Below are 11,266 nucleotides of genomic sequence, written 5' to 3' on the forward strand. Positions count from 1 at the left end.
AGAGTGATCAAACTGATCCATCCAGCTATCAAAGTGCAAAGCTTCTGAAAACAGCCCTAACACCCAGAACAAATATGACAGTTTCCATTAAAATTAAACAGGTCAAACAAATAACAATTCTGAAATTTATCTTTTGCAGCATCAACCCAAGCCAAGAGTAAAAACACAGCATCTATATGTACATCACACAACATCCTAAGCAGAGGCATAAACATGGAAAAAGTTAAAAAAGCAATATAAATAACGAAACGTGCACCAAAATCCACCAAACCAGTGGCTATCTAAAGCATCCGTTTAGTCCTGCAAGCCTGGCAATTGCTCAACAGAAGCTTGTGTTTTACTGCAGAAGCACTCATCTTATTGCAGCTATTTGCCAGCTCAATTATCAATGTGTGCTTGCTTAAGCCAACAGTCCAAACAGTAGAACCCCCAGCAACTTCAGACAAGCAAAATTTACCATACCTACAAAATTTTGAACAATACCAAACATTTTTGGAACTCAAAATTGGTATCCAACAGAAATACTTCCACTGCATCTCACTCCTCTTCCCAGCAGCTCTCAGGGGCCTCCAAAGGTCATCTAAAATCCTTTCCAACTGATTAAGAATGACTTTTCAAATTCAGCTGTTTAGGATTTGCATTTGAAGCAAATTCTTTCATAGGCACAGAGCTAAGAAGTAGGAAGCTAGAATAAACTAATTTAACATGCCATATTAAAAAGATAATTGTTATCAAAGTCAACCAGACTGACCCATCCAAGATGTTCCCTAACCCACATTCTGCCCACTTTGAATGGCAGCAGCCCATCTGGACTTGACGCTTACTTGATGTTCTTGGACCCAGGCTTCTTCTTTAGGTGGTCCAATGAATAATACTTCCTCCCAATAAATCATTTCACCAACACCTTATTTGGCCATGTCAAACAAAATAACCATAATTTTGTAATATTGCTACCAAGATTCAACTATGTAGTTTTCAAATCAAACTTATTGACCTATGTTTTATGAATAGTGGTTCACAAGAACCCATCTCTTATGAGAATGAATGGAACACTCAGCACTCTTGCAACCAGGTGAAACCTCGGACCTTCCCAAGAGGTCACTACTCTGAGTATTCCTCCAACTCAAGCATCGAAACATTTAGCACTAGTTGTATCTCGTGAAGCATTGGATATTCCAAAAGGTTGCCCGTCCCAATATTCCTCCAACTCAAGAATACTTAATTATAGATTTTCCTTCAAGATTAAGGCCACTTAGTTTTCTACCATAATTTTAACAACCCTGTACTCACTTGGTGAAGGTTTTGCAAATGGGGTTGCAAGCATAGTGGGTTTAACCATGGAGGAAACTTCGTAGTTAAGCGCGCTCAAGCTGAAGTAGTACTGGGATGGGTGATCTCCCAGAAGTCCCGGTGCTTCACCTCTATGAGCATCACCTAGATCCAATGAGTGCTAAGTGTTCCATTTATTCTCATGAGAGATGGATTCGTGTGAATCACTACTCATGAAACATGGGTCAATGAGTTTGACTCAAAAACTGCACAGTTAAATCTTGATAGCAAAATAACACAGTTTGACTTGTTGTGGAAAATATCTCCACTTGTCAATCGATGAGCTTAAGGGGCTTTCTAATGAATGGTTCATAAGACACAACACTTGATGAAGGTTTTGCAAATGGGGTTGCAAGCATAGTGGGTTTAACCATGGAGGAAATTCCATAGTTAAGCGCACTCAAGCTGGAGTAGTACTAGGATGAGTGACCTCCCAAGAAATCTCGCTGCTTCACCTCTATGAGCATCACCTAGATCTAATGGGTGCTAAGTGCTCCATTTATTCCCATGAGAGATGGATTCGTGTGAATCACTACTCATGAAACATGGGTCAATGAGTTTGACTCAAAAACTACACAGTTAAATCCTAATAGCAATATCACAATTTGACTTGTTGTGGAAAATATCTTCTGGTTATCAACCCTATACTCATTGAGAGAGAACAATGAAGCAAAAAGATCACTTTTAATGAGCTCATATGGAATAAAAGAGAAGACACATGAGTGTGAATGATTAGTATTAGAGTTCCCAAACTCACCGCAAGTCAAGCAAGTTCGGCGAGTTGGTGAACTAGGTCTACCCAAACGAATTATGTCAACTCGAACTCAGCTTGCAAAGTCTTCGGGCATGACTCACCCAACTTGCCAAGTTCAAGCATGCATAACTCCGCTAGGTCCAAGCCAACACTTGCAAGTTTACTCTACAATTCAACACTTGGCTCAAGGGGCAGGAGGATTTATACAAATAAAACATTTAAGTGTAGGAAATAAATATAACTTAAGTTATATTTGTATAAATACTGTCAAGATGTTTGAGATTGCTTTCAACTTCAGCTTCAAAGGAGTTAAGTTGCAATATCTAGATTTTGGGGTTTTCTGAAAAATTCCAAACTCAGCCAAATTCTAAAATTCAACACACTTTCAGCTCTCTAATCCCTGATAACGTATCCTTACTTTCTAAGGTCAAATGGAAGCTAGAACAAGGATTGTCTAAAGGTTTTAATTTTTTAACACGTTTCATCCAAAATCCATTTGGTTTCAATTCCATATTCCTAACATACTTAGCTAAAATTTACACTTTACATATATGATGGATTTATCATTCATCTTCATTGTTAATGTATGTGACGAAAAATTAGCTTCTTATTCTAGTGTCTTTAAGTTTTACTCAATAAAGGGTGCACAAAACAAGTTTTAAATCGTCAAAATCTCTAAATTTCAAAGGTTTTTTTTTGTCGAGTCATAGCCAATTCCTTGTCGAGTCATTGCCGAGTCACTAGTCAAGACGGGCCACCCTTAAACATCACACACTAAGGCTAAAATTTATCTTGGAAAAAAAAGTCAACTTTGACTATTTAACACTTTTAGTCTTAGAATGAAGCCTAGTGTGTGATGTTTAAGCCATGCCGTCAAAAGGCCTTGCCAAGTCCAAGTTCGGGAACTATGATTAGTATCACACTAAGTAAGTAGTTATCATGCAAACATGAGTGCAACAGATTGATATGAGCTGCTTCGCTTACTTAAGTGATCTGAGGATGTTCTCTGCAGCAGAATACATATGCTTGGTGTCAAAACAAGTGTGTCAACCTGTAACATTATAATCAAGATTTTAAGTAATTCATAGAAAAATTCTTTAAATCAAGCTTCTTAATTATTCAATTGCAAGTGTTCAAACAGATTATAACACCCAATGTCAAAAGTGCAATCAGGGTTCCATATGATCACATAAGTTTGATCACTTCATCAAAACTACGAAGCGGATTTATCGTTGCTGCTCAATGCTTATGCTCGTTTTAATGGACGTCAGTTCAAATTCTATAGCCTCACGTCTCTTGCCAATGTTCCCTGAATCCTAAAACATGGCTAAACAACTTCCTAAGATTTTGCTTCCAAATTAATTCAGTACGCATCTAATGTTTCTACTCGAGTGTACAAATTATTATTCAGTTCCCGTTACTCCAAATTCCACGGTCATTGTCTTGAAAATACACCCAAACCCTACACCCATGTTTAACAAGTTCTTTAAAACAAAACATTCCATATTACAATTGTTGAGGAGTGGCAATAAGTAAAACGCTGAAAATGCAACCTGGTGGACGTGCAGACAAGTCTTCTGTCCAGCAAGAGTTGAGCCATATATTCTTATTACCGGAACCTCTGCAATCACTTCCCCTGCGCAAGAATCATACAAGTTTCCTTTAACATATTGAATAGGAATATCCAATATAAGGCACTGATCAACCAACATGTTTAGAACCGAATTTGAATTATGAGTTTGCATTGCCTTGAAATGGGTTATAGCAGACATCCACTTCTGGAAGGGGAGGGGACATGTAATAGTCCGTGCAGACAATTCTCATGCTAAATGTTAGAGCCATTACTCAATTCTGAATGCCAGTGCCGCTGAATAAAGCCTTAAACCGTTACATATTGCTCATTCAAAGTCGGCAAAGCTTCCCGCACAATATTCCTTCGCTTTCATATAATGTACAGATGTCCTGCACAAATAACGACCAAATCGGTGGGTCTCGCTTAACTAGTTGGTTTAATAGATAATTAGGCTTACGTGGGAGTTACCCCTTGTCAAACTTTTGCACCTACCAAGTGAACAAATCTGATTGGTTGGCCTTTTTTCTAACTAGATAACATGGAAATGCTCAATGCCTGACCCGTTTACGATTACGATTGACTTATTTTAAGAAAAATAGATGAAAATGGAAATGCTCAATGCCTGACCCTTTACGATTACGATTGACTTATTTTAAGAAAAATAGATAGATAGATAGATAAAATTTTAACGTCCACGAGGCTAAAAATAGCCTATGGGACAGCAAGACAACTCAAGCAGACTTAAGTAGCGTTGTTTGCCTCTTGTGTAGACTAATGATGAGCCCCCCCAATTACTCAATGTACTCTTCGTTGAACAGGTTATGTCAAGAACTGTCACATATAGTATCCGCAAACTTATCCCTGCTATCCTTGTAGGCCTCACATTCTAGAATAAAGTGTTGTTCAGTTTCCACTTTCCCAGAATTGCAAAATCTGCAAATTCTCTCTTCCCAAGCCTCCTTTGGCCTCTTCCAGCGCCCGGTCTCAAAAGAAACATTAGCTGAGAGCAACTAATACTCCACCAATTTTCAAAAATTTGAAAATATCATGAATTTTTCTCAAAATTTTATCATTTGACTTTCATGATTTGCATAGTTTGTATTAGAAAACAACAACAAAAATTAGAAAAAAAAATCATTAATTTTCGTGAATATGAAAAAAAAAAGTTTAATTTTATTTTGTCTTAAGTGCATTTAACATGTCCCATAGTTGCGCGGGGTTCAAGAGTGGATCATTGAATATTTTATCTAATCTTCTAACACATTTTTATTATTATTTTATATTGTAATTAATTGATCAATTTGTAAATGATAACAAGTACCACATAGTGGCATGTACTTGCCCTAATAGTTTAGAAATAATTAAAGTGACATGTACTCCATTAGAAATAATTAAAATATAATTTTTAAGTTCTAAAGTTAATTATCCATTAATTTCAATAGTTTGTTTAATTTAAAATATAAAATAAAGTAAAAGTAAAATAGATTTGTTCAAAAATCTTGGATTGAGTACATAAAAATTTAAGGGTAAATAAACTAAAACTTTCATCACTTCATATTTTATTTAATAGAAGAGTTAATTTGTATATTAAATTCAAATTCAAATAGTTCAAATTATTCCATAATAATTATTTAGTTTGAAAATTTTGAAGACATAATATAAAGTATGATATGATAAGAGAAAAGGTTAACAAGTTTTTATATAACAAAAATTATTTTAATATTAAAAGTTTATTTTGATTGGTAGAATTTAAAATACGTTCTACTTAATTGTGTTAAATTCAACTAGTAATAATTTCATTTTTCAAAGAGTAACAATTATTTTTAAAATAGAATTTCTAATTTACTTTACTTTCTATTTTTCAAATGACAAAATATATCAAATATTCTTGATTTTTTTTAAACTAATATTTTGCCGGAAAAAAAGGAATATGGGAAGCCTCCAAAAAAGGACTCCTATAACACCAAATCACATTAGCCTATCACAATTGAGATAAAATATTTGCCTATGGCAAGTGCAATGAATCCAAATGTTGATTAAAAAAGTAGACCAATATTTGAACACATGAAGACTTATAAATATGTAAGGTTTCAGATTATGAGTTGTTTTGTTTTGATCCAAGAGTCTGTTGGAAATCTGATTGAAAATATCATTGTTGAAGATCAAAGAGGGAGATTGTTGCAAAGAAGGAAGTTGGTGATAAAGAATGGTTTCAATCATTGTTTTGTCATTGATGTCAAATCTACTATTTGTAGGAATGACAATTGCTTGTAAGATCCAAGCACTATCACTTAGTTGATTGATGAAGAGGATGAGATCAACAAGATGTAACAAGAGTACCTAAGGGAAAGGTTGAGTTATGGTTTTGTAATGAAGTGCAAGGATCAGTTAAGACAATGGTTAAATGATGTATTGATACATACTCAAAGATATAGAGGTTGGCCACACTTAGAAACACTAGAAGTGTAAGTTGGAACAAGGTTGATTGCAAAACTTGAACTAAGTTCATTAGTGGGTGTCGAGAAAGCTAGTTCAAGCCAAGCAAATTTTTAGTTGGAGCCGAGCAAATGCAAAACTTAGTGTGCCGAGTAAACTTCAAGTGCCGAATGAAGTTCAAGTGCCGAGTGATATAGAAGGAGTCGAGTGTCAGAAAATCTTAGTAGGTGATGAGTGAATTTCAAATGCCAAGCATCAGTAAAATGTAGTTGATGTTGAGTAACACAGTATGTGCTAAGCACTAGAATTTCAATAGTGTCGAGCTACTGCATTATTGGAAATGTCAAAGATTTGCCAAATCTGAGTCGACAGAGTTGTTACCTTGAATTTTGTGAACCAGTTGGAGGATAAGGATGATGAGCTGGTGACACAAAATTTTATGTAAACCATTTTTGAGCAAATTCAAAAGGATTCTTCAAGATGTTTCTAGAGGAAACAAAATATGGGTTAGATTCCATGAATCCTACCTAACCCATTCAAACCAAAATCAAAGGAGGAAAGAATCGAATGAGAAAAGCAATTCCAAACTTCTATTTAAGGAGTCACAGACCAAAAAGCAAGAGTTGTTGGTGTGCCAAATTGCAAAGTGGTTGAAGGGTGTCAAGGAGAAGGAAGAACAGAGCACTGAGACTCTGCTTTGATAATTGGTCAGAGAGAGATGATTGACTGGTACATTAAGCATGAAGACTCAAGGAGACTAAGCTTGAAAGAAGGGCAAACTGTCAAAGCTGTAGAGATTGAAAGCCAGGCAATGTTATGAGCTGAAGAGTGATCTGAAATCTGCAAGATAAGTTGTATACTGTAATTAGGTCAAAACCCCTTATTGTTACTCTCTAGCAATTGTATCAGTTAGGGTAAAGGAAAACCCTATGGACTTAGGTTGGTTTAATAGCCATTTGTAAATCCTTTAACAGGGTGGCATTCCAAGTGAATGTTCTAAAGTCCTCTAACCAGACCCACTTCTAACAGAGTGGTTAAATCCTTTAACCAGGTCACATTTAACAGTATGTTGTAGCCTTTAACAAGGCAGGCCTTTCACAAGGCATCACTTCAGAAGAGTGAGAATTGAGTAGCATGTTACTGGTGGTTTTTCCCAAATTGGGTTTCCACGTAAATCATTGTGTTATGTGTTGAACTTTTTATGTGTTATGCTTGCATGTTGATTTACAATAACTTGCTAAGTAGGAAAGTTTAAAACTTGGATGAATGAACAAGTTTGATGGGTACACTTTACTTGATGAAAAGTTTGAATAGGACATTTGGACCTTGAATAATTGATTCACACCCCCCCCTCTCAATTATTCTAAAGCATTTCTAACAATTGGTATCAGAGTCATTTGCTAATTTAGTTTCAAAGCACTAGAAGCAGGAAGATCAAGATGTCCAAGAGAGAAGTTTCCAGGCTCAACAAAGACAACTTTGTTGCATGGCAGAGTCTAATGAAATTGCACCTTGGATCAATAGGTGATCATGCAAAAACCTCAATTGGAGTGGAACATGTAGATCCAGCCGGACCCCTCTTTGTAGATGATTTGAACAAAAGGAAGGAGCACAATCAGGCAATGTTGGAGATTGCCTTTGTACTTAGCTATGATGAATTTGATGACATCAAAGGTTCTAACACTACATTCAAGATGTGGAAAGCCCTATCAGATATCTATGGAGGAGATCAGAATGTTTAGAGAGAAAAGAGAGAAAGCCTTAGAGAAAAGTTTGATGACATGAAAATGGAGGAAGGAGAAAATACTACTCAATATGGCTCCATGATGAAAAAGGTGGTAAGTGCAATAATAAATTTGGGTGGTCAATTGGAAGAAGATACTGTCAATAGCAAATACTTGAGTGCTATTAGAGTTTTAGCCATCTAAGAGCTAAGGTGTGTACAAGGAAACACACTAACCTTTGAAGGAATAGTGGGAAGACTTGCTACATTTGAATTGTCCAACTTTGACAACTATAGACCTGAGAACCTTGAATCTACTTTCAAGGCCAAATTAACATTGAAAGGCACTAAGGAGGTGGCATCAAAGAAGAAGAGCAGAAAAAGAAAACATGCATCCAGTGATAACAACATAGCTGAGGAAGATGTGGAACAGTTGGAAGCACTACTAGCTAAGAGATTCCATAGAGGCAAAGGTAAATTCAAAGGTAAGCTCCCTATCATTTGTTTCAATTGCAATGAAGTAGGTCATATTGCTGCAAGATGTACACAGAAGAAAAACTACAAAGAAGGAAACAAGTACAAGAACAAGAAAGAAGATAATAGCAGAGATTACAAGGACAAAGGAAAAAGATGCTACATTGTTGAAGAAGAGTCTGATGAAAATGATGATAAAGTAGTTTATGTGGCCATGAAAAATGAATCAAATGAAGATGAAGCAACAACATTGGTAACCTGTGTGAACAAAAATGACAAGTGGATCATAGATAGTGGATGCTCACATCACATGACAGGAGATAAAAGTAAGTTTGTTACCTTTACTCAGTATGATAGAAATAGTATTAGATTTGGAAATGGTGCTCTATGTCAAATCAAAGGAAAAGGTTCAATTAAACTTACTGAGAAAATTTCATGGGATAATGCATACTATGTTGAAGGATTGAACTACAGCTTGTTAAGTGTATCACAATTAGGCAATGTAGGTTGCAAAGTAGAATTTGGAAACAAAACAGCCAAAATCTATGACACTGATGAAAATCTGATAGGAAAAGGTGAATAAACTAGGAGTAACTTGTTTTACTAGATATGGAAGATGAAACCTATCTTGTTTTTAGACTTGATGATGTGTGGTTATGGCATAAAAGGTTGTGTCATGTTAACTTTGACAATCTGATTAGTATTAGCAAAAAGAAGAAAGTCAGGGGGTTGCCAAAACTAAAGCAACTAGAAAATACAATGTGCAAACAATATCAACCAGGAAAGATGACTAAGTCTAGTTTCAAAAGAAAAACCTACACTTCCAAAGAAGTACTAGAGCTAGTCCATGCAAACTTATGTGGACCAATAGAAGTACAAAGCTACCTAAGAGACAGCTACATTATGTTATTTGTAGATGATTATTCCCGTATGATGACTATCATGTTTTTGAAGCAAAAATCTGATGCATTTCAAATGTTTAAGTGGTATTTGGCCAGAGTTAAAAAGGAAACAAGAAAGAGTCTGAAGTGCCTAAGATCAGACAGAGGAGGTGAGTTTACATCCAAAGAATTTGAAATATTCTACAATGACAAAGGTATCAAAAAGAAAATATTAGCACCAAGAACTCTACCACAAAATGGTATTGCTGAAAGAAGAAATATATCAGTGATAGACTATGCCAGAACATTGATGATGGAGAAGAATGTTGCTCTAAAGTACTGGAGAGAAGCTGTAAACACTATTGTTTACACTTTGAATAGAGTCCAAGTCAAGAAATGTACAAATGCAACACCTTTTGAATTATGGTATGGTCACTCACCTAATGTAAAACATTTCAAAGTATTTGCTTGTAAATGCTATATTCTTAAAGATACTAGAAATGACAAGTTTGATGCAAAGAGTGATGAAGGCATATTCTTTGGATACTCCACTAAAAGCAAAGCATACAAGTGTTTGAACACTAACACTGACAAGATTGTGGAGAGTGCAAATGTAAATTTTGATGAGCACATAGAAGTCCAAGTTGATGAATTCAAGCAATCAGAAGATTATAGATCTTTTGTATACTTCTATGAAAGAATGACTGTTGAAAATAATGCTACCAATCAAGTTGGGAATCAGCAACAAATTTCAGTATCAGTCGAGTCATAGCTAGTGAATGTCGAGCTGCATTCAGAAGCTGATTTGTAGAATGCAAAAAATACACATTCTAATTCTGAAAATAGTACACATGAAAGAAATGATGAAATACCAGATGGAGAAGAGCAAAATGACTCTGAAGCTAAAGAAACAAACATGGAAAGAAGGACAAAATCAAGACTAGCTAAGTATGTAAGGAGACATCACCCTGTAGATCAAATCATTGGTGACAAGGATGCCAAACCTATGACCAGGAATAGACAAAGAAATAAATCATGTTTGATGAGCAAGATTGAACCCAAAACGGTGAAAGATGCACTGTAAGATGATGATTGGTATAAAGCTATGAAAGAAGAGATAGACTAGATTAAGAAGAACAAAATCTAGACCCTAGTTCCTGGACCAGCTGATAAGAATGTAATTGTTACCAAATGAGTGTTTAGGAACAAAACAAACTTGATGAGAATGGTGAAATAACTAGAAACAAAGCTAGACTAGTTTGCAAAGGCTATGCGTAAGAAGAAGGATTGGATTATGGGGAAACATTTGCCCCTGTTGCAAGAATGGAAGGAGTAAGAACACTGCTTGCATATGCTGCTTACAAAGGTTTCAAAGTCTACCAAATGGATGTGAAGTCTACTTTTTTAAATGGTATACAAGAAGAGGAAGTCTACATAGAAAAACTTGAGGGATTTGTTGATGACAACAACAAGGATATGGTCTGCAAACTGCATAAAGCACTCTGTGGTTTAAAGCAAGCACCTAGAGCATGGTATGAGAGACTACACAAATATCTTGTGAAGATAGGATTTGAGAGAATAGATGACAACAACAACTTGTACATCAAAGCAAAAGAAGGTAAAGAAATTTTGATATCTGAAATCTTTGTTGATGATATAATATTTGGAGGAAAAGATGTTCTATGCAAAGATTTTGCTGATCAAATGAAACATGAGTTTGAGATGTTAATGTTTGGGGAAATCAAATTCTTTGTTGGATTGCAACTACATCAATTGAAGTATGGCATATTTGTGACCCAATCAAAATATATCAAGGAGATACTCAAGGCATTTGGATTAGAAGATTCAAAATCAATAAGCACACCAATGTAACTGGACATAAGTTATCCAAGAATGATGAGTCAGTTGAAGTGAATCATAAAATGTATAGATTAATGATTGGAAAGTTGCAGTATGTTGTACATAGTAGACTAGATATTGCATTAGTAGTTGGAATAGTGTCAAGATTTTATGCAAATCCAAGAGAAAATCATCTAATGGCAGTAAAGAGAATACTGAGGTACCTAAAAGGAACTGATGACTTTGGTTTGTACTAC

The 11,266-nt window shown here is 35.5% G+C and overlaps 1 protein-coding gene across 2 annotated transcripts in view; it reads right to left on the reverse strand.

Annotated features, from left to right (window-relative positions):
• Nucleotides 1–4,036, reverse strand: part of REV3 (recovery protein 3) — a 182,596-nt gene extending 178,560 nt beyond the window's left edge. For both annotated transcript variants that reach the window (XM_089801635.1, XM_089801634.1), the window contains exons 1-2: nt 3,832–4,036; nt 3,637–3,719 (exon numbers count right to left, since the gene is read on the reverse strand). In XM_089801635.1, the coding sequence (XP_089657761.1) occupies nt 3,637–3,719; nt 3,832–3,925 (177 nt within the window). In that variant the 5' untranslated portion in view covers nt 3,926–4,036. The remainder of the gene's footprint in view (nt 1–3,636; nt 3,720–3,831) is intronic.
• Between the last annotated feature and the right edge of the window lie 7,230 nt (nt 4,037–11,266).

Source organism: Cupressus sempervirens, chromosome 9, assembly GCF_028749045.1.
Source record: "Cupressus sempervirens isolate cs-2001-9-10 chromosome 9, ASM2874904v1, whole genome shotgun sequence".
NCBI lineage: Eukaryota > Viridiplantae > Streptophyta > Pinopsida > Cupressales > Cupressaceae > Cupressus > Cupressus sempervirens.